General features: G+C 52.2%; 1 protein-coding gene across 5 annotated transcripts in view; it reads left to right on the top strand.

Annotated features, from left to right (window-relative positions):
• Positions 1 to 2,261: 2,261 nt before the first annotated feature.
• IGDCC4 (immunoglobulin superfamily DCC subclass member 4) overlaps positions 2,262 to 23,580 on the top strand; it is a 38,884-nt gene continuing 17,565 nt past the window's right edge. For all 5 annotated transcript variants that reach the window (XM_047738198.1, XM_047738195.1, XM_047738196.1 and 2 more), the window contains exons 1-5: positions 2,262 to 2,393; positions 12,203 to 12,547; positions 13,154 to 13,295; positions 20,347 to 20,483; positions 21,830 to 21,970. In XM_047738198.1, the coding sequence (XP_047594154.1) occupies positions 2,324 to 2,393; positions 12,203 to 12,547; positions 13,154 to 13,295; positions 20,347 to 20,483; positions 21,830 to 21,970 (835 nt within the window). In that variant the 5' untranslated portion in view covers positions 2,262 to 2,323. The remainder of the gene's footprint in view (positions 2,394 to 12,202; positions 12,548 to 13,153; positions 13,296 to 20,346; positions 20,484 to 21,829; positions 21,971 to 23,580) is intronic.

Raw genomic sequence — 23,580 nt, 5'->3', positions numbered from 1 at the left:
ATGCTCTCTCTCTAAAATAAATAAGTAAATCTTTTTTTTTTTTTTTAAGAAAGACATTGGCTTTTGCTCTGAGATGGAAGGTACTGGTGGGGTTTGTGCAGACACGTGACATAATCTTGTGCACATTTTAACAGGACAACTCGTGCTGTATTGTGAAAAGACTGAAGGGCACAAGGACAGAGAAAAAGAGACTTTCGAGGGGACTCCTGCAATAACCCAGGTGAGAGGTGATGGTACTTGGATCAGATGGTACCAGGAAGGATGGAGCTGCTGGGACCTGAGACAGGGAGACTCTGGGAGGTGCAAATTTAGCAGGGAAGATCAGGGCTCTGTTTTGGACATGTTAAATTGAGATGCCTAGTAGACAACCAATTGAAATACTGAGCAGGTGTTGAGATGTAGAAGTCTGGAATTTCAGGGGTCCAGGCTGAAGGTATATATTTGGGCATCTTTAGCATAAAGATGTCAATTTAAGCTCTTTTCCTCCCTGGCTGCCTGAAGCTCCACCACCATCATGAGCAACAATAATGATCTGGACTAGGAAGTTCATGACCAACAGACTACTTTAGCAGAAACAAATGATCATTGATGTTCTTCACTCTGGAAAGGTAGAAATTCGGGGAAAACTAGCCAAACCATATAAGACCACACCAGACATCATCTCTGTATTTGGACTCAGAGCCCATTTCGGTTGTGGCAAGACAACTAGCTTTGGTGTGATTTATGATTCCCTGATTATGCAAAGGAACACGAACCTAAACCATGGCTTGCAAGACATGGCCTGTATGCGAAGAGAAAGACCTCAAGAACATGCAAAAGGAATGCGAGAACAGTATGCAGAAAGTCAGGGGGACTGGAAAAGCCAATGTTGGTGCTGGCAAAAAGTGAGCCAGAGATTGGACAACAGAAGGAGTAAAGATGCTACAGTAACTATAACAGTGATGGTGCCGATTTTTCATGAGAGAATTAATAAGCTAAGAATTTTTTTTTTTTTAAAGTTGTTGTCACTTCGAGCCTTGCTGACCAGTTGAAATCACTAAGAGAAGCAAGTGGGAGCACTCACCGAAATCAAAATGCTGCCTATGGCCCCGACAATAGATGAATATATGCCAGATTCTGTTAGATCTGCAAAGTATGGGTCATTATTAAGGGTAACTAGCAACAAATGAGTAAGGCACCTACCAGGTACAGAGCCAAAATGGCTCTCAGTCATGGGAACACTGGAGACTTAAGGAATGACAAATCATGGCATCTTGGTCTTGGAAAGGACCTTAAATAGGTCATTTAATCTGAGCTGCTCTCCCTATCCTAGCCTGATGATTGAGTCCCTGGTTTTAGAACAAGAATAATGTGTGGGATATTGAGGCAACCAGACTGGCCAGTATAGGGAAGGAAGGAAGAATGAGTGGGAAATGACCTTCTGAGTCCAAAAACCTGGGTTTCCAGATGTAGGGTTCTGATCCTAGATTTACTGCTCCCTAGCCTCATGGCCCTGGGCAAGTCACTTCACCTCCTTCATCCTCAGTTTCCCCGTGTGTAAATGGGAGCAATCAAACCTTCCTTGTCCCTCCCAGGGTTGTAGAGAGGTCTAATGTGGTAGTGCATCCTCTTGCCGGCTTGATTACTCCAAGAGGAAGAGGAGGAACCCAAAAGAAGTTTCCAGCCCGGAATGGCAATGGAAATGAGGGTGAGGAGGATACTGTCCTGTCCTCAGTGCGTCTCCTGGAGCAGCCTGTGCAGTAACGAGGATTCAGGCCAGGATTTGGGCTATAACGGACTGGGCTCGAATGGCAAGATGGGCCCGCGGGACAGAGGACTCTGCCTCCCCTGAGCCTGGAACCGAGATGGAGGAGACCCTGAAGCAGCGACGGGGAGATGAAAAGGACAGACCGAGGCAGAAAGAGATCTAGAGACAGGGAGTCCAAGGGACAAACAGACCCTTAAACAAGCGGCCCAGCTGAGGCCCAAGGCGACCCGGAGAGGGCGAGGCACCGGGGCGCAGACCCCGGTGGAGCAGAGCCCCGCGCCGCGCGGGGTCACGGTGCGCCGGGCCGGGGTCCCCGGCGGGCCCGGCGGCCGCACTCGCTGGGCGCCCCCGCCCCGGCTGCTCGCCCAAGATGGCGATGGAGGGGCGGGCGAGACGGCGGCAGCCCCGGCCCCCGCGCCGGCCCCTGCTCGGGCCCGGGCCCCCGAGGCCGCGCCCCCGCCCGCGGCGCCGCGCCTCCCCGGGCCACTGACGCCCGGCGCGCCCTCCCCCGGCGGCGGCGGCCGTGGCGCGGGGAGGCGGCGGCAGCGGCTGCGGCGGCGGCCGGAGCCGGGCCCCATGGCGCGGGGGGACGCCGGCCGCGGCGGTGGGCTCGTGGCGCTGACCTTCTGCCTGCTGGCCGCGCGCGGTAAGGGCGGGCGCCGCGGCAGTGGCGGGAGCGGCTGCGGCGTGTCGGTGCGCCCGCGCCCCGAGGCTGCGCCGGGCTACGGGGCTGGCGTGCGTCCCGGGTCCCGAGCGAGTGCGGGGCCGCGGGGCGAGGGCGGCCGGTCCCCGTGATGCCTGCGCTTGGGGGTCTGCGAGCTGCGGCCGGGGGTGGGGAGGGGGAGCTGCTGCGGCGCGGACTTGGCTGCAGGGGGTGTGTGTCCTTGGTTTGCGGAGTCTGGAGTGTGAGTGTGTGTGAGTGTGTGTGCGCGCGCGCTCGGAGGGTGGGGACGGGGGGCTTCTGCGGGCGTACGTGTCCGCAGTGCGTGTCACGGTCGCGGCGTGGCATCGCGGGGCCGTGGCTGCGGGGTTGGTGGCTTGCACCGGGCGGGCTCTGTCTTGCCCGCGCGTGTTCCTGGGTTGAGTGCGTGAAAGAGGAGGGGTGTGGGGGTGTGTGTGTCAGCACCTCCATTTGTGTCGAGATCGTGTTAATTGTGTTTATGGGTCTGAGCTAATATTTGGCCTTGGCTTTTGGGGAGTGTCCTTGCCCGCGGTTGCGGGGGACTGGGCAGGCGATTCAGGATTGACTGGGGGTAGAGGTGATAAAACACTCAACTTTGCCCAGTGGGTGTGGTCCCTGGGGCTGGTTGGGGCAGGGGGTTGGGTGGTTAGTGTCGCTCCCCCAACCCGTGGCTCTGAGCGGGCTGGGGGTGGGGGGCAGGAAACCAGTTGCTTTCGTGGACTTGTCCAACACTCGCTCTCGGGATGGGACGCGTGTCATTCCTGCCCCACCCACCAGGGACAGGTCAGGAGAGCGTTGCCCAGGTCAGCAAGGCCTCCTTCCAGCCCCCCACCTCAGTGCCGGGTTGGGATGGGGGTAAGAGAGTTATCCACTCTGGAGAAAGGGCCGGGACTGGGGTGACGGAATCCCAGTGCTCTGTGCCTAGGGCTCCTTCTTCCACTCCAGCTCTCTCGCTTTCCGTGCTGTGTGCGTTTAGGGGACGGCCCTTGGGGAAGGTAGGTGGCAGGGCTGGGGAGGGGGATGGGCTGCCCGCTTTGTTCGCCTAGTTCTTGCCTTCCCTGCCGAGGGGGGAGCTGAGGATGTGTCCGGGGCGAGTCGGGGAGGGACTTGGAGGTGGGGGTGGGGAGGGGGATTTCTCTCCAGCTGCTGCGGCTTTCCAGAGAGACTCAGCCAGGCCACGTGGGAGAGAGGCAGGGACGGCGGAGAAGGGAAGGAGCCTCCGTCTGGCCGGCCCAGGCCCATCTCCAGGAAACCCAAACAGCGGGTGGGAAAGTGCCGGGAAATGCTCGGACCCCTTTCTCCGGACAAAGACACGCCCCTCTCCAGCCCTGGCTCGAGTCTAGGGATTGTCAGGTGAAGGGGGCGGGGAAGTGAGGGAGAGGCCTCAGCCCCCCAGGAGCCCAGGGGATTAAGGAATAGTTGTGCCTACCCTCTTAACGCTTTTCCAGGAGCTCCAGGAATGGGCTCAGAGTCACCGAGCCTAGTGGGATGAGGGCTAATAACTACTCTCTATCATTATAGTATACCGGTGGGGCCTCCTGCAGGGGGCTCAGTTTGCCTCTGAGACCTGGCCTCTCCCTGCTCTTGAGTGCACCAGGCAGGGGCAGGGCCCTGAGCTGGGGCTCCCTGGACAGCAGTGTGCATGGCTAAAGCAACTAGGCTGCTCGCTCTCAGTCTCCCAAACCCGTTGAGTGTGCAAAGCTTAACAGGCCTGGAGACAGTCCTATAGCGTTCTGACTAGCCATCCTGGTCTGGACCAAGGTCATTCATTCATTCAATCATTCAACAAATATTTACTGAGCACCCTTTTTGACTTAGCATGTGCCTGGTGCCTGGAATATAGTAAATAAGGAGGCAGACCTTGTCCCTAATGCAGAGCTTGCAGTGTGGTGTGGGGGAGACTGACAGAGGGTTTGGAAAGGTCAGGAAAGGCATCTTTAGGAAGTGATGAATAATTGAGTTCAGTGCAGAGGGTCAGCTAGCCCTGTAGGAGAGCCATGTGAACCGCATGTATAGGTGCTCCAAAGTGACTTCATTTAGACCAGTGAATGCAGCTAACTCTGGCTGGAGTTTAGAGCACAGGGTGAGAGTGGGGGAGGTTGGAGCTGGATAGGACAGGGCCCATAGAGTGTCAAGAGTGAAGGGTGAAGGGGCTTCTGAAAGGCCTGATAAGCCCCACCAAAGTTTCTGCCTGAAAGCTCCCTGCCACCACCACTGTGAGCCCTTGGCAAGTTTGTTTGTTTGTTTTTAAGATTTTATTTATTTTTTTGACAGAGAGAGATCACAAGTAGGCAAAGAGGCACGCAGAGAGAGAGAGGGAAGCAGACTCCCCGCCTAGCAGAGAGTCCAACATGGCGCTTAATCCCAGGCCCCCGAGGACACCGAGACCATGACCCCAGCCCAAGGCAGAGGCCAAACCCAATGAGCCACCCAGGCGGCCCCCCTTGGCAAGTTTTAAGATCAGCTTTGCATCAGCTCACTGCAGCCAGTGGGCAGGGCTGGAGGCAGGAAGCTCCAGCTTCCTGGGAGGCTGTTGTAGTATTCCAGAAGAGAGGATGGTGGCAACGAATGTCATGGCAGTTGGTGTGGCCAGGGTAGCTGGCTTCTAGAGGTATTTAGGAAGTAGAATCAGTAGGATCTGAGGATAGACTGAGTTTGCAGGTGGGCAGGGAGGGGGAGGTCCAGAATAATAGACACTTCAGCAACCTGAACTGGGCAGAATACAGGGCTGGTGTCCCCCAACACTGTTCCAGCCAGGGACTGGGAACTGGGGAGATTTATAGGAATGGGACTCCTGTCTGGGGGTAGTAGTAGAATGCTGAGTGCTGGGTTTTTTTTGTTTTGTTTTGTTTTTTAAGATTTTTACTTATTTGACAGAGAGAGAGAGAGAGATCACAAGTAGGCAGAGAGGCAGGCAGAGAGAGAGAGGGAAGCAGGCTCCCTGCTGAGCAGAGAGCCTGATGCGGGGCTTGATCCCAGGACCCTGAGATCATGACCTGAGCCAAAGGCCAAGGCTTAACCCACTGAGCCACCCAGGTACCCCTGCTGAGTGCTGGTTTTTATCAGTGCAAGATGTGGGGCTCTCCCCTCCACTGAATCAGAATTGGGGGGGGGGTGTGTGCCAGAGGTCTGTTACATAGGAAGGCTCACAGAACATGACAGCTGCTTTCTCCTCACCAGGAAAGTCCCCTCATCCCCATCTCTTTCTCGGCCCAGAGACTCAGAGGCCCACCTCAGTTGGCGTGGCCCTCTCTGATTCTATCTCCAGGTTAGGAACCATGTCAAACAAGTTTCTCTTAACAGTGAATTTTGTCCAGAAGTTATCTGACTTTTAGGTAGTTTCATGGCCCAATTCATCATGTGTTGTGTGTAAATTACCAGTTCCTTTCTTTACTCCTAAAGGTACCTATTTCAAGTTAAGCTCTCTCACAATTAGAGTGTCATCCAATGTCAGCACTGAAGGGAACTTAGAAATATATTTTTTTTAATTTTAAGTTTTTATTTAAATTCTACTTACTTAACGTATGTGGTAAAATTGGTTACAGATGTAGACTTTAGTGATTCGTCACGTTACATATAACACCCAGTGCTCATCCAAGTGTCTCATTAATGCCCATCACCTACTTAGCCCATCCCTCACCCAACTCCCTAGAAATAATTTTAGCATGAACCCATTTTCCAGATGAGAAAACTGAGTGACATCCCAAAGTTGCATGGCTAGGGACTGAGCTGGGACTGGAACCAGTCTCTTGGCTCCTAGAGCCACACCTTCCCTGGATTTGGTACACAAATACCCAAGTTCAGTCTCTCTGCACCCCCTCCCCCTCACATGAGAAGTTACCAGCTTTGGGCTTGGCCTCCCTCAGTTGGTGTGTCTGAGTCTGGGCTCTGGAATTCACCCTTCTCCACTCCTCCCCACCCGCTACCTTCTGTTCGGCCTCCACGGTTTCTGAGGTACAGCAACCAGATTTGACACAGAATTCCAGATGCTGAACAGATGTCATTGCCAGGTGGGCTTGGGGGGCTCCCAGCTCCCTGGAGGATGGGGAGAGGGGAGGAGGAGTAAGAGCAGCTTTGATGGAGGAGAACACCAGCCCTAGCCTGGTGGGAGGAGGGTGCTAGGAGCTGGGGTTGGGAGGAAAATCCAAGAGATAATGTTCTGGCCCTGACATGCAGAGAAATAGAATCCTTGTATTCTGGGCTAGGTAGGCTGTTAGTTACTCACTGCTGAGGCTGCGCCCTCTGGATTTGAGGGGCTTTCGGGTCACTGAGGTCAGAGAAGCAGAGGCTCAGTAACCACTGTTTCAGATGCAGACCTGAGCATGTGAGCTGGTGCAGAGCTAAGACTTCTGGATGGTTTGATAAGAGGCTCATTACCTTGTCACATAGTTTGGAGGACAAAGTTCCAGCAAGTGATCAGAGCATACAGGGAAAGAAAGGTGGGCACAAAAGAAAGCTATTTTGAATCATATGAGCCATATGGCAGGAGAACAGGTGAGGTAGTGAGCTTCCTAGTCCTGGTAATGTGTAAGTACAGAGTTTTTTTCAGTGTGAGTTTGCTGTTCTGTCTCTGTGCTTTTTAAGCATTTCGTCAAGTGTCTGCTAGTTGCCAGATAGGCAGTTTCCACATGTATTATTCCCAACACATCCAGCCCTTAAGGGAGTTCCTGTAATTTTTACAGATAAGGAAATTGAGGCTTGGAAAAGCATAAGGGGCTGTGTCTCCACATGTCTGCTTACGTGTTCAAAGAATATTTATTGAGCACCTACTGTATACCAGGCACTGTTTCTGGGACTAGAGATTTAGAAAGCTGACTAGGACATGATGCTGAGTTTGTTGCCTGATAGGGGAGAAAAGAAAGTGTAAAACCTCAAGTCATAACTGCAGTGGCCAAGGTGCCCCGGGTCCTATGGGACAGAAAAAGGAGAAGCAACTCAATCAGACCCTGGGATGGCATAGCTACTGTGGGGAGAGGGAGCAGCAGGATCAACATATGGAACAGCAGTGAGCTCTCAGAGAGCTGAAAGTGGTTTGGTCCAGTGGGGACAGAGGCACGCAGGGATCAGGAGGTAGGCAGGAGCTGAGTGTGGCTTTGCTGTCAAGTCCACTGAGGCTGGGCCTCTCAAGAGCACAGATGAAGGGAACTGTACAGCCTTCCCTGTGTCCCAGGCAACTGTCCCAAGCTCTCCTTCCAGCTGTTGGTGGAAGGGGATCAGCGTGTGGTAAGGGAGGTGGCCAAGGTGGGGGGTGGGGGGAGGAGTTTCTGGAAGACACACTTGGGTCTCCTAGGAAAAGAGAGTGGTGATGGGGGTCATGGAGAACTGCCTGTATCCTGAAAACAAGTTGTAAATCTGTTGGGCTCTGAAATTCAGAAGTGACAAGGCATTGATGTCTGTGGCAAGTTGTTGTCTTAATGAACCGAGACATCTAGGCTTGGTTCCCCTCTCCCACCCACTGGCCCCTTTCCTGAGAGTTTACTGGAAAATGGGACCCTGGCTCACACCAGGCCCCACTAACCCCACGAAACAGCATTGAGTGGGCCCTGGGGCTCAGCCGCAAATCTCCTCTCTGTCTGGGTTCTAATTGGCCTCATAAAATCGAATTTATCCTGTAAGTGGGTAAAATAATCTGTTAGGAAAAGATTGAGAGATAGCCTCAGGGCTCCCAAGCATAGAAGTTCTGTGTCTCTGACAGGGTCTCACCAAGGAGCCTGAGGAGAAGGAATTGTCCCCATTGAGGCAGAAAGCTGGTGGGCAGCCAGAGTCCACCGTGTCCCTAGTCCTGAGAGGGACAGCTGAGAACTGCTTGTTCTCAGGGCTTTGGGGGTCAGCCATGCAGTGGGCCGGGGGTGGCAGGAAAGGGGTGGCCTGGAAGCCACAGGACAAACAAGGTCCACTCCTCAGAGCATCACTTTTACGAAAAGATCTGGTGGTGTAGGAACCACATTTACGTTAAAGGAAACATTGCTCTGTAATGGAGAAGAATGCAAAATGTGCCAAAGGTTTAAAAATCAAAACATTTGGGGCATCAGCAAGCCTCCTACCTATGTTCCCCTCTGCTGCTGGGAGAATTTTGGCAAAAATGAGAATAGTGGAGACTTCTCCTTTGCAGGCTGAGGAAACTGAGGCTGAAAGAGGAAAAGTTGCAGGCCTAAGGCCATATAGCAAATGACCCAGGAGGACCCTGACTTCAGACCAAGGCTTGTCCCCCCACCGCCCATACCCTATTGTCCATCTAGGCAAGAGGAGGGATGGCTAAGGGACCTGCAAGTGGCTATGTGCTAGGAAACACATAAAGCTTCCTGGGAGTGGGGAGTGGCCAGGCAGGGGCGGCCTCACAGAGGGCTGGCACTGGAGCTGAGCCTGGGGGGCGGGGGAGGCGTGGCGGGGAGGAAGGCATGTCCTGGGCACAGAAGTTGGGCTGGGCACTGAGGCAGAGAGAACCCTCTTTCTTACTCTAGAGCAACTTTCTCGTCAGTGCTGGATTTATCCCCAGAAGATCAAATGTCTCCTGGGGAGAGGAGACCCCCACCCCTTTCTGGTCCTCAGTTTCCCCACTTACATACAGTGAGGAATCCCCAGCTTCCAGGACATTTCTACCACCAGGGTCCTCTCCGAGGGGGACCCCTGGTTCTCTGCACATCTACATCCCTGTTGGTTTCCCTGTGCTACCTTCTTGGGCGCTGGGCTCCTCAGAGGTGGGGAAGCCAGACATCTGCTGATCCATGAATATTCAGGAAGGGAATCGGAGCCTCCTCTAGGCTCCGCCGCCAGCCGCCGGCCTCTCTGGCTGCCGTCCTGCCCGCCAGAGCCCAGGCTGCTGACATACCCAGCAGCTGCTCGGGCTCCAACTGTTCACATTGTTTGTTCAGCGCGGCAGGGGATTTTCCAGGCCCCGGACGTGCTGTGGGGGGTGGGGAGGCCGCCGGAGGGCTCAGGGATTCGTGTCATGTGGGGCTTTTCTCCCCTGAAGTGCAAACTGACTGCTCAGCGGCTGGAACCAGGCAATTGGAAGCCGCTGGGTTGAGAGCCCGGGCTTGCCTCCCCCCTACCCTGTGTTTGAATCTTAGAATCGAGGGCTGCAGAGGTAGCAGGGACTGGTTGTTAGAACAGTAATTAGCATTGGTAGAGAAAAAAAAGAAAAAAAAATCTTTCATTAAAAAAAACCAAAAAACAAAAAAAAACCCCAAACCCCAAACACTTGTACAGTTTCTGAAGTGCCTTTATTTATTTTTTTTTTTTTTAAGATTTTGTATTTATTTGAGAGAGAGAAAACATGAAAGGGGCGAGGGGCAGAGCTCCCTGATGAGCAGAGGGCCTGATGTGGGACTTGATCCTGGGACTCCAGGATCATGACCTGAGCCTAAGGCAGTTACTTAACCAACTGAGCCACCCAGGTGCCCTCTGAAGTGCCTTTAAAGAATGAGCTCCCGGGGCGCCTGGGTGGCTCAGCGGGTTAAGCCGCTGCCTTCGGCTCAGGTCATGATCTCAGGGTCCTGGGATCGAGCCCCGCATCGGGCTCTCTGCTCAGTGGAGAACCTGCTTCCTCCTCTCTCTCTGCCTGCCTCTCTGCCTGCTTGTGATCTCTCTCTGTCAAATAAATAAATAAAAAATCTTAAAAAAAAAAAAAGAATGAGCTCCCGTCCCACCGTTGGTGGCGCTGACATCCATCATTTTGTTTACTCCTCACAGGCTTGGTAGTGTCCCCTTCATTTTACAGATGTGGAAACTAAGGCCCAGAGAGGTTAAACAGCTGGTAGGTGGAGCAGCAAGATTGGAAACTAGATCTTCTGTCCCAAGGTCTAATGCTCTTTCCACCACAACCAACAGCCCCGAGTGACATGAATGCCAGTTTGGTTTCCCCTATCAGAATGGAGACTGGGTGAGGACAAGGCCTGCCTTCTCCCTGTACCCATTAGTAATGCAGAGCCCAGGCGAGCAGGGGCAGGGGCAAGTAGAGCCTTCCTGATGAATTAGGAGAGGCAGAGGCCCAGTTTGGGCCCCCTTGGTCTCTCCATCCTTCGCAAGTAGTGTCAGAGCCTGGCTTAGGCCCCGGCCTCCGTATCTCGGCCAGCTGGGACTTCTCTTTGCCGCTCAGTCTTGTTTCTCTCCAGGAGTGCTGGGAAGAGAGCCTGGGGACAGACAAGGGTTCTAAGTGTGGGCACAGATATGTCCGGGTTTTGACAAGTGTGGCAGAAACTTGGGTGTGCGTGTTCAGGTGTGGAAGATTGTGTCTACAGTTTGTATGTGTGTCTAGATGGTGTTCTGTAGGTTTGCTCAGGAATAGGTATATCCAGAGGTATATCCAGGTGTGACTATTCACTGAATCATTCTAACAGCATAGAATCTCACACATCACCTGATATGTTTGAGTAAAACTAACGTCCAGAAGAAGTGACTGGCCCAAGGCCACACAGCCGGACTGTGACAGAGCCAGGTCCAGAACTGAGCGGTTGCCTGATTCCCAAGCCCTTTGGCTTTCTGCATGCCCTCCCAAGGCTGTCTGCCCAGACCTGCCTCGTAGTAAGGACGTGCCACTGTACTCACCTCTGTCTTGGGTTCACTCTCAGATGTGCCATTCCACCTTTAAGCAAAGTGTCAGGTCAGAGGATGAGAAGGGACCTCGGACCATTGAGCTTGTATGGGACAGGAAGGCAGCAGGCCAACCTTCTGGTCGACACAACTGGGGAAACAACCATTTCTCTGTGAATAATGGCGACTGGGCCTTGTCAACATGTTGGTTAAAATGAGAAACATTGGCCTTTGTGTGTTTTTGCCTTGACCCTGGAATGACATTCCCTTCCTCCATTTTCCCCTTACTCTTCCCTTGGTGGCAGGGGGCAGCTTTGGAGCTGCAGGCCCTGCTGGGGCCCCTGGAGACAGGCTCTGGCTTGCTGCATGGCCTAGGAGAATCGAGCAGTAGGAAGGAGTGCTCAGCCCTGCCTGCCATCGGGGCACAGTAGGTTGAGCGATTGTGGTCAAGATGATCTGGAAGGTTCCAGGAAAGGAGGACCTTACTGAAAGCCAATTCTGTGCCAAGCCAGGCACTGTGCTGTGCTCTTTTCCTACCCTGCATCTCACAACAGCCCTAGAAGGAAGGAATTCCTGGGTCCTTTTAAACTGAGATACAGTTTACACACCACAGAACTCACCAGTGTACACAACAGTGGTTTAGTGTATGCTCACAAGGTTGCACAACCATCACCATGGTCTAGTTCCAGAACATTCCTATCACCCCAAAAAGAAACCTCATGTCCCTCGCTTCTCATTCTTCCGTCTCCCCAGCCCCTGGCAGCCATTAACCTACTTTCTGTCTCTGTGGAGTTGTGTCTTCTGGACATTTCATAGGAATGAGATCATAGAATATGTATCATTTTGTGACTGGCTTCTTTCACTTAATGTAAAATTTTTAAAGTTCTTCCATGAAGCAAGTATCAGTACTTCATTTCTTTTGATGGCTGAGTGAGATATTTATTCATTCACCAGGTGATGAGCCCTTGGGTTGTTTCTCGTTTTGACTGTTAGGAGGAAAGTTGTGAGGCACTGTGCTTTTTGGTGGATGAGGAAACTGGGAAGGTGAGCCCAGAGAAGAGTGGCAACTGCCCAAGAGCACAGTGGGGAAGGGCAGAGCCAGGATCCAGACTCAGGTCTCTCCATGAGACCTGTTATTCTTTGAGTTGCCCCAGCCCCTGGGTGGGTGACTCAGGATCTAGAGACTGGGGGGGGTGGGAGGACACACACCAATGGCCCTGGAACCTGCCTTCTCTGTGCAGGGGAGCTGCCGTGGCCCCAGGAGACGACCGTGGAGCTGAGCTGTGGTGCGGGGCCACTGGAAGTGATCCTGGGCCCAGGGCAAACTGCAGTGCTGGCCTGTAGTCTGGGGACTGCCGGATCCCCCACCAGCACCACATGGAGCAAGGACGGAGGCGCCCTGCCTGAGCACGACCACCTGCGCCTGCTGCCCAATGGCTCCCTGCGGCTGTCCCGGCCGCCTGCACCCGACGGCAGTGACAAGGCAGCCCCCGGGGTCTCAGAGGTCATTGAGGGCAGCTACTCTTGCCTGGCCCACGGCCCCCTGGGAGTGGTGGCCAGCCAGGCTGCGGTGGTCAAGCTCGCCAGTAAGTGCCTGCCTCGGGGGCTGAGCTGAGACCCAGGAGGCCTGGGGTGTGGGAAGTGGGATCCCCATTAAGTCCTTGCACACAGGCCTGTCTCTTGAGCCCACTCCCCTTTCCATGCCTCTCATCCTGCTCAGCAGGTCCCTTCCTGGTATGGCTACCTTCTTCCCACCTCTCCTCTTCTTCCTCCTCCTTGTGTTTCTCCCCCGGGAAGCCTGCCATAAAGGCTTGTTAGAGTGTGGGGCACAGGAGCAGACCCCCTCCGGGGTTCTCAAGAGGCACAGATGACCATGAAATCATTTTAGGCCAGGAGAAATGTCCATCTTACTGTGGCCTGACAATCATGGTGACGTTAGGTGTGGGGCGCTGCAATTCATTCTGACCCAGCGTCTGACCAGTAATCACCGCTTCTTATCCCCCTGCTGCCTTTTCAATTGTCTCTGTTGGCTGGAATTTGCCCTGCTTGTGTTTCTGTCCCCTGACCGCCCGTGTTTCTGTGTGTGCGTGCATGCACCGTGTGCGTGTGTGTACGTGTGTCTCACTGTGTGCGCCCCCCCTTTCCTGTGCTCCTCCTCTGTCCCTGCCTGTGTCTTGCCACCCTCGCCCCAGCACTCGCAGGCTTCTCTCTGCACCCGGAGTCTCAGGTGGTGGAGGAGAATGGGACTGCTCGGTTTGAGTGCCACATTGAAGGGCTGCCAGCTCCCGTCATCACCTGGGAGAAGGACCAGGTCCCAGTGCCAGAGGAGCCTCGGTGAGTATCCCGTGGAGGAGTGGGGAGAGGGTCCCAGTAGGCTGGCCAGAGAGAGCCCCGGCATGTGCTCAGGAACCAGGATTCTTAGAGCCACAGTAGCTCCATTTGCCCGAACAGACTTAGGAGCCAACCGTGGCCTGGCTCTTCGCTCACTTAGGCCCCAAAGAGAAGCTGGGCAAGCAGTTTTATTCCCTGCAAAGAATGCCACCCACGAAGCTACGGAGCTCAAGTAGAGAGCAGTGGTAGGGTCCTTCAGAGCTTATCTGCCTTACTGAAGAGGAGACTGAGGGCCAGAGAGAAGCTCTGTATTGTCCAAGGCCACAGGTGATTCAGTGGCAGGAAGTTTGTTGTTCCTTCAAAGCAGAGCATGGAGGCTGCTGGGAGGTTTTCTGTCTGCAGGGTTCCTCAGGCAGCTCTACCCTGGAGGCAGAACCTCTCTTGTCTCTCCATGCCAACCCGTGGGGTGCAGCATCTGATACAGGGTTATGGAGGTCCTTCCTGTTTTACCCTCCTCCCTCCCCATAAAGCAGTGGGTAGGTGCAGTGATCCCAGGGAAGAGTTTCTGGGGTCAAAGAGCAGCAGAAGCTAGACCCAGGACTTGACCCTTACTGTGGCCTCCTGGGAAGGCCCAGATGTACCTGCAGCACGAGTAGAAAGCACGAGGCTTGTTTGCTTTTGTGGACTCGGAGTTGGTCTCACCACGCAGTTGTCACCCCTTGCATTCTTACATCTTTGGAGATGTGGCTCCAAGGCCTTTCCCAGCACCCCCTCCCCCGAACCCTCTCCCCCAGCCCGGTCCTCTGCCTCCATCTCTCGAGCTGTAGTTACCAGCTCACCCGCTCTCGTCCTCTCCTGGTGCAGGTAGGGCTCCACGGGCTCAGAAACACTGGTTTACAGGTCTCTCTGCCCTGAGACTAATCTGTCTTGAGTGTGTTGACCTGTCCCAGCTCCTCTGACTTGTGCCCACATCTAGGTAGGGGGGAAGGTGTAGGGAAAACTTCTGGGTAGATAAGCCACTGGGCACATCCCTGCAACAGTTGTGAGGGAGGAAGCAGGTCAAGCTGCTGATTTGTATGATTGCTTGGCCTGTTGCCCCTCGCAGAGGCTCTCTCACTCAGCTTCATTCCCCCCATCTATAAAATTAAAAGAAAAGAAAAAAAAAAATGAAAGGGTTGGATTAGATCACTGTTCTTTGGAAAACATTAGTCACTAAAAGTGCTTCTCGAGAAAAAGTATTCTGTGGTCAAATAATGTAGGGAAAAATGCCTATAAAATCCCCTTCTTGGTGTTGACAAGGCTCTGAGAAGTCCTGTATGGAAAGCCTGTTAAACTTGTTGAAGCAAGCACTTCCTAGATTCATCTGCCCCGCAGCCCCTTTTGCCCCAAACCTGTTAACATCCCATGAATGAGCATTCTAGGGAGCGACCTTGGAAGTGCTGACCCAGCCTTTCTAGCGCTGACTTTTTAACTTCTGTGCCTTGCAAATGTGGGCCCCTTGCTGCTGCCTGGGAGTTGCTGAGTGAGAACCAAGGGAGAGCCCCCTCCTGGCAGCCCCCAGAGAGAGTAGGAGAGAGCCGAGAAGTTGCCCCCTGTTGAAAGGCATGGTAGGCCCCAGTTAATGTGAGCTATGTTTTCTCACTTAATCCTTCCCTTTATCCTTCAAGGCAGGTATTTCTTAATTTCCATATTTTCTTCTATTTACTTTTAGTTTATATTCCTGGAAGATGCCTTTTTCACATTCACATAAGCAAAACAGAAGAAACAGTCATCATCCACAGAAAGTCTCTGTTAGTTTTCATGTCTGTCCTCTGGAATTTTCCCCTGTATGTTTATAAATACCCTCTTTTAAAATTTGGATTATGTTGTACACACAGGGGTTTTTTGTTTGTTTATTTGTGGCATTCTTTAAAAAAAGATTTTACTTATTTATTTGACCGAGAGAAAGAGATCACAAGTAGGTAGAGAGGCAGGCGGGGGCGGGGGGAGGCGGGGGGAGGCGGGGGGGGGGGGAGATGGGAGAGAAGCAGGCTCCCTGCTGAGCAGAGAGCCCCATGCAGGGCTTGATCCCAGGACCCTGAGATCATGCCTGAGCTGAAGGCAGAGGCTTAACCCACTGAGCCACCCAGGTGCCCCTGTTTACTTGTTTTAAGTAAACTCCTAGTGTGAGGCTCGGACTCATGACTCCTAGATCAAGAGTCACCTGCTCTAACGACTGAGCCAGCCAGGTGCCCCTGTATGGGTTTTTTTTTTTTTTTGCTCCATCACCTTTTTTCTAAAACATAAATGGGATTATAAAGCAACTTCTACTTTTTTTTTTTTTTTTCACTTCACACGTCATGAACCTCCTTCCAGGTCTACATACATAGTTATGGCAGATATGATTATCTGGATTGTTAAGTGAGAGACCCGGGGATCAGAGACAGAAGTAACTTGACCCAGGTCACACAGCTAGGACATGGAGTGTGGGATGCCAGAGGCCTGGCACGAATGACACACAAGCCTCTTGTGATTCGGTGGTTGGGGTAGGGAAGCTGCAGGGTCTGGAGAAGTTGATGCTACAGATGGGCTCAGAGGTCAGCCAACTGTGGCTCTGAGTGGACACGTTACTTCCCCCAAAGTTTCCCAGCAAACGGTAGGGCTCTGATATCTCCCTACATCTAGTTCAGGCTTCATTCTACGAAGCCACAGGCCTCTCCCAGAAGTCTGGAGCTGCCAGTTCCTGGGCTCTGAGAGTGCTGGCCCCCAAGTCCTCTGAAAAGTGATCCTTAGCTATAAATAAGCCAGGCTCACATGTCCCAGCACATTGTGTAGGGGAAATAAAAAAATGTCTTAAACAGCAACTTGATTATGCCCAAGGTATGTATTTTTACACAGGCCCAGATATATGACATGTACAAATACGCTATTCATAAACTCAACCCAGTGGTTTGGAGACCCTGTGCCTTCTTGGGGACCGTGCACACGTGCAGTTAATAAACACACTGTCAAGGTATGGGTGTGTATTTTCAGAACTGATGGTGAGGACTAGAGCCCGAGGCAATTCCCTGCTGCTTACACTAATGTCTAATGATAGGGGATAATTTTCCTTCCATGGGAACCAGTAGTCAATGAGCACAATGTTTCCCACATCCCAGGCACTCACAAACCCCCTTTATAATTTTGGCCATTCCTGGGCCATTTATTCAATCACCTACTTAATACATTTCTTTAACTCCGCTCTCTTCTGTAACTTTAACACATGCTGAAAAGGAACATTATCTCACTGCAGTAAAATGGAAAACCAGCAACGCTTACCATAAATACAAGGTAGCCATAAAAATAAATACATAACCGCTGGGATAAAAAATGTGTGCCTAGATCCACTTGCAATCATTTTTGTTATCACCATTCACTCACACTTTTAAAATGTGGCACCAATGGACCTCAGTCTGCAGGCTCCCTAAGGTAGTCTTCTGCCCTATGCATCTCCCAGGGCCCAGGGTGTCTGTCAACCTCGTGTGACCCTTGGCCAGTGGCCCTTTTCCCTGGGTGGATCTATGAAGGGCTCAGGATGGGGGCACCTTGGCCCTTCTGAAATTCAGAGCAGCTGTGAAGTTTCTACTGTGTACTTTTTTTAAAAAAATAATCTCTACACCCAAGATGGGGCTCAAACTCATGGCCCCAAGATCAAGTCTCATGCTCTACCAACTGAACCAATCAGGTGCCCCTTTGCTGTGTTCTTGAATCCCTGGTTCCAAGTGGCCTTTTGGGGTTGGGGCTCAGATGCAGGCTTGGAAAGAGAACGATCATTTCCTTTTGGACAGAGGTTGCTTTTCATTCTATAAGTAGCTATTTTGTTTTATTTGCAATCTGAATTATTTTTAAAGTAATAAAACATACCATTTTAATGGGAAAAAGTCACCTACCAACTGGACATAGACAGTTGTTACTCTTAGGATTGTTCCCTCCCAGTCTTTTATTTATTTTTATTTTTTATTTATTTTTTATTTTTTTTTTAAAGATTTTATTTATTTATTTTTTTTATTTGACAGAGAGAGAGATCACAAGTAGGCAGAGAGGCAGGCAGAGAGAGAGATAGAGGAGGAAGCAGGTTCTCTGCTGAGCAGAGAGCCTGATGCGGGACTCGATCCAAGGACCCTGAGATCATGACCTGAGTCGAAGGCAGAGGCTTAACCCACTGAGCCACCCAGGCGCCCCCCTCCCAGTCTTTTAAACGTTTACAGTTTATGTCATTTAAACGTGTGTTTAGAATCGGGGATTCATAGATAGTGTTTCTGCCCATTATCTATTGTGAACTCACAACACAGTAGGGCTGGGGTTGTGAAGTAGGCCGGACAGGACTATTTAACCCATTTTTCAGATGAGAAACTGAGGCCCAGACATGTGATGTCACTTGGTACAATCACATCTGCTGGAACCAGCTCTCTCCACTATGTCACAGCTGTTTCTGTGTTAGGAGCCTGGATTTCCACAATAAAGGGTTCAAGGTCATGCTTTTATCCAATTTCAATTTTTAAAATTTATTTTTTAAAAGATTTTATTTATTCAATTTCAGTTCTTCAGGTTTTCTATTTCCAACCTAATAAATATTCAAAAAAAATTTTAAACGCAACAAATAAGCATTCGCAGTAATCACACTGCCAGAGAAAACCTCCCTGAATGATGCAAGCTCTACCGCCCTTGACTTTTTCTGTGCATATCCTAGCATATCATTTTTCAGGTTCCCAAACATAGAACTGCTTCATAAACACTGTTTGGTGACGTCTTTCCCCCCACTCACCAATGTATCTTGGACAGCTTTCCATGGACAGGGCTCCTGAAAACACGTTTTAACAAAACAGAAAAGATTTTAAATGAACACTAAAAGTGGTTCCATTGCCCTCTTGGCTAGAGGGTTGGAAAGTGGCTCAGGTTAGAAAGGTGTGGAGCCCTTGCTTAGGAGACAGTGCAATGCAGGCAAGGCTGTGTCCGCGCAGAGGACACTGGGGTGGTGGTAAGCAGAGCAGACCAACTTCTGTTGGCTGCAGTGATTGTACCGTATCTGAGAAAGGTATCGTTTTTTTCTCCCTTCTTTCCTCCCTCCCTCCTTCCTTTCCCACACATAATAAGGAAATGTTCCTTGTCAGAGAAGTATCAGCTTTTGGGTACCCGGAGCACAATTTCCCTGGAAAGCCTGGGAAACTTTGGGGTTAGGAAATGTGGGTTGCTCTGGTGGAAAACCTGCAGGCAAGGTCAGCTACGTAGCCTGAAGGAGGAGGAAGGGTCTTGGAGGTGGGATTTATTAGGTGGAGGAGACCTGGATGGAGGTGGAGGTCTTATTTCCCAGATGGGTTCTACTTGTCCTTCCCCACTTGTCCTTTTCCATCAAATTTTCCTGGCCCAGGATCTTACCTCCCACCACCCTTTGCCTCCATGTCCCCTCTCCCCTGCTGGCCCCAGCACTGACGTGGGCAGCTGCTGGAGCTGAAGGTAAGACCCTGGGAGAGAGCTGGGTTTGCCTGTGGCATGAGGGAGGGAGTGAAGCAGGCTTATGTGCATTCTTTAAGTCTTTGGGCCACAGCAGGTTTCCAGGCCTGTGGCCAGAATTTTCTCCCAATGCCCTTGAGCTAGTTCTCCTTGGCTGCATTTAAATTGTTTCATACCCATTTCCCCATGAGCCAAGGGACCTTCATCAAGCACACTGCTGCCCCATTCCCTCTCCAACCTTGACTTAGCCGATATCCAGGGACCAGCATCATTTGCTTTGTTGAGAAACTGGGGCTCTCAGCCAGAAGCTAGCCCTGCAAGGATAGAGGTGGAGGATTCAGGAAGACCCCCCGACACACACAGTTGGTCCAGAGCCTGCTCTGCTTACCACCACCCTCTGTGTCCTCTGCACGGACACAGCCTTGCCTGCATTGCACTGTCTCCTAAGCAAGGGCTCCACACCTTTCTAACCTGAGCCACTTTCCAACCCTCTAACCAAGAGGGCAGAAAATACCACCTTTATCCATCCTACCCCTCCTAAGCAGTGTGTGTGTTGCGTGCGGCTTCCTGGGGACACTTCCTCAGGCATCCTTAGCCATCTGATGGCTGCTGAGACAGGCAGGTGAAAAGAACAAGGGATTTGGTACTGGAAGACCTGGGTTCAAGTTTTAACCCTGCTCCACCTGTGAGTCCCTGGGGAAAAAATGCCCTTGTGCTTCCGAGCCTTCGTCTTGTCATCAGTAAAATGGAGGTTGCTGTGCCCTCTGTCTCTTCAGATTGTTTTGAGGGTCAGATGATATTGTGTGAACAAAAGGGATTTTTATCAGGGAGGGAGGAGTTAATATAGGCAGGGGGTAAACAAATTCACACCATATAGAAGGCTGTATAATTAAAAGTAAGCCTCCCACTGCCTGCCCCACCCCCATCCCAGGTCCCCTCCCCAGAGACAACTGCCCTCACCCGGGACTTCGGTGCAAGCATGTAAGCGTGCATAACCTCACACACCATTCCGCACCAAAAACACTTTAGAGATCGTCCCATTAGAGCACACATGCAGCTGCCTCCTTTTTAACAGCTGCCTTGCGTTCCATTGTATGAATGTACCCAAACCGATTTAGCTAGCTCCCCCCCTACAGATGGCCCCTTGGATTGTTTCCAGTCTTCTGCCATTGTCCTCGAAGCGCCGGAGTGAATATCATTAAACGGGTTTTTGTGTACATGTCTGAGAATATCTGTAGGATAGTCCTTGAAGTGGGGTTGCTGGGTCAAAGGGGCACGTGCAGGGTTGATTTTAACATATTACCAGCTTGCCCTTGAAGGAGGGTGTATCGATGGGCATGGCCACCAAGACTAGAGTACCTTCCCCCCATTCCTTCATCCACACTGTGTGTTATTAAACCTTCTGATCTTTGCCAACCTGGAAGGTGCAAATGGTATCTCACAGCTTTAATTTGCATGTTTTATTATGAATGAGGCTTGAAAGTGAGATGCTGGAGGTAGTTCAAGCTGGAGGGGGGAGGGGGACCCAGGACAGCTCCCTGTGGAGCTCCTGCCCACCTCATAGGTGCCCTCTCCCCTTCCCAAGGCTCATCATTCTCCCCAACGGGGTCCTCCAGATCCTGGACATTCAGGAGAGTGACGCAGGCTCCTACCGCTGCGTGGCCACCAGCTCTGTCAGCCAGCGGTTCAGCCAGGAGGCCCTACTCAGTGTGGCCCACAGAGGTAAGGGGCAGGCCTGGTGGGGGATCCCCCAGGGGTTTCAGGCATCAGCCACCTCAGAGTTGGCAGGTGTCTCGTGAGATCCAAGCTCTGCCTTCAAATTGCCATTGGGCAGGTGAGGCGAGGTAACGCAGAGAAGGCAGTACCACCCAGGAAGTCAGAGATAGAAGGGGTTGGAACCCCAGACTCCAGGCTCCCAGTCCAGGGCTGTTTTCCTACAGAGGCTCTGTGCTCCCTAAGGTTGGGTGGGGTGTCCAGCCTAGGGACAGAGGTGGGGGAGAGGGGAGGGGAGGCATCTGAAGAGGAGTATCAGGAAGCCCTGGTCCCGACCCTTCTGGGCATCAGTGGATTCGCCCCTTGCTGCTGGCTGGACACTGCAAATCTGGTACCCTGCAGTCTGGTGCTCCTGTCCTCTCCATTTCTCTGAAAAACTCCTGTCCCAGTATGATGCAGTAGGAAGGGCACAGGCTTTGGGGTCGGAAAGACCTGGTTTGAAACCTGGCCTCTCTACTTACCATCTGTGCAACCCTGTGCTGTTATCAAATGTCTAGCTCAGGTGGGTTGTGGGAATAGCTGAGGTAAGAGTGGAAAGTGCCCAGCACCTAGCAGGTGCTCAACAGATCTTAGTGCGGGACTCCCCCAAGGGCCTCTCACTTGCCTTCCTCTGCCATGGCACCCCCTCCCAACCCTGCCCTCCTGCACATCTCTTCCCATCCCCCTCCTCTTCCCTCCCACCTCCAGGGACCCTGCTTGCCTGAGGTTTGACTGGTAGGTCTCCTAGTATGGTCCGCTTTCCCTCCTGTGCCGGGAAGTCTCTGCCGCCACCTGCTGGACACACCCGGTATTCCTCAGGCTGACCCAGGGCACAGGGTCACGGGGAGAACTTGGCAGGGAATCAGAGCTCAGGGATCTGCCAAGATGGCGGAAACTCTAGCCTGCCTCCTGCCTTTTCCACAGAGGAACCCAAAGCCCTCTGGAGAAGGGACTTGCCTAAGGTCACACTGCATTAATGGCAGTGCGGGAACCAGAAACTTTGACTGTTGACTCCAACCCCAGGCTCCAAGTCTACCTGTGACCCTGATGATCCTCTGCCAGCAGGATGGGCTCCGTTTGCAGGGAAGAATGGGGGTGGTGTGCCGAACGCCAGGTTATTCCTCCCCCGGCTCCAAGAGAGGGGGCTCTGAGTTCCGGTCCCTGCTCTGTGGAACTATGCGGCTGCTTTCCCCATCTGTCAGATGAAACCTCGGCTGTTCCCCGCCTCACCTGCCTCACCAGGTGAGCATCAGGTGAGGGACTGCAGGTAAAGACACCTCACGGTAAGGCTGCTTGCTGGCCTGCCCTCTCCCCAGGGTCCCTGGCGTCCACCAGGGGGCAGGACGTGGTCATCGTGGCAGCCCCGGAGAACACCACAGTGGTTTCTGGCCAGAGTGTGGTGATGGAATGTGTGGCCTCCGCTGACCCCACCCCTTTTGTGTCCTGGGTCCGACAGGGTAAGTGGAGGGAGGGGACCCAAGGGCATGGGGAAGGAGGGTGCGGCATCTCACGTGTTCCCAAGGTGGGATGCTATAGGAGTGACCGCCCCATGTGGTGGGAACTCCTCTCCCAGGGCTGGGCGTGAGTGGGGGAACCTGGACAGACTTAGGCATCAATCTGTGTAGCATGTTCCTTTAGGAAGCACTTTGCATCTGCCACTCACAAAATCGTCACTGAGACCTTACTCAGGGTGGGCTCAACAGTGTTGCAAGTGAATGTGTGAGAGCTGGAGTCAGGGGGAAGCAGGCCCCCTCCGCTGGGCTGCAAAGCTGCCCCTCGGCCCCACTCAGATTGCTGCAGCCTTCTGTGCTTGGATTTGTGCTGGGCACAGTGAATTAAAAAAAAAAAAAAAAATCAGATGGGAGAGACAGGGACCCTGCCCTTTGAACTCATAGTCTGGGTGAGGGCAATAAAACACACACCCAAGAAGAGAGGTTCTACGGTATTGGGCAGCAAGTGCTGAGTGCCAGGTGGGACTGCTTTCCAGCAGGGGCTATCAGAGCAGTGAAGGCTGCTGGCCACACGTCGCTGCCATCTCCTGAGCGCTCAGCCCACCCTCCTGCCAGAGCCTAGACCAGCCCTATGAAGGGAGCAGGGGCGAGGACTCTTATTCCCATTGGATGGATGAGGAAACAGAGGCTCAGAGAGCCAAGGCCCAAACTTTAGAGCCTGTTCTCTTTCTGATACACCACTTCCTACAGTCCTGTACAGAAGAAAAGTAAAGTTTTGTTTTGGTTTTGTTTTTAAGATTTTATTTATTTTAGAGAGAGAGTGCATGGGGGACACACATGAGGGGGCAGAGCAGAGAGAGAGGGATAAGCAGACTCTACATGGAGCACGGAGCCCAATGTGGGGCTTGATCCCACGACCCCGGAGATCATGACCTGAGCTGAAACCAAGAGTCGTACACCCAACTGGCTGAGCCACCCACGCGCCCCAGCAAGGATTATTTTTGTTTCTATTTGTTAGTGAGAAGTGACTTGTCTCAAGTTGACGGCAGAAGTCTTAACTCTGCTTTCTTTACCTTTCTTCCCTGACTCAGTCTATTATCCTATACTGCCTCCTTTCCATAAGTTTTTAATCTCACATCCAAAAGAGTATATAATGAATACACAGAGTTTACAGAAAAATAATAAACTGAACAACTATTTACCTCCCACTGAACTGATGAGATAAAACAGTGCTAGTATCTTTGGGCCTTCATGACCTGCACACTTCACTGGACTTGGGACACCGGCCTAGTTAGGGGATCAGCTAGTTAGGCACCAGCAGGACCCTCATAATATTATTGGGATAGGCTTGTGGCATTGCCCAGAAGTTCTAATATTAATGTTTCTCAAATCCTCACCTTGCATCAGGATGACCCAGGGAGTTTTTTAGAACCGCAGGTTCCCTGCCTTCATGCCTGGACACTTGTGACCCAGGAATCTTAAACTGCCTTAGATCCTTGCTATTGAAAGTGTGGTTTTTGGACCTGCCACTTGTACTTAGGCAGAAATGCAGAATCTGGGGCTTGCCCTAGGCCTCTGCATCTTAACAAAGTCCCCTGAGATTCTGTGATTCAAGT

This window comes from Lutra lutra, chromosome 7 (genome assembly GCF_902655055.1).
Source record: "Lutra lutra chromosome 7, mLutLut1.2, whole genome shotgun sequence".
Classification (NCBI taxonomy): domain Eukaryota; kingdom Metazoa; phylum Chordata; class Mammalia; order Carnivora; family Mustelidae; genus Lutra; species Lutra lutra.
Note: the sequence above shows the minus strand (reverse complement) of the source record. Positions and strands in the feature narration are given on the sequence as shown.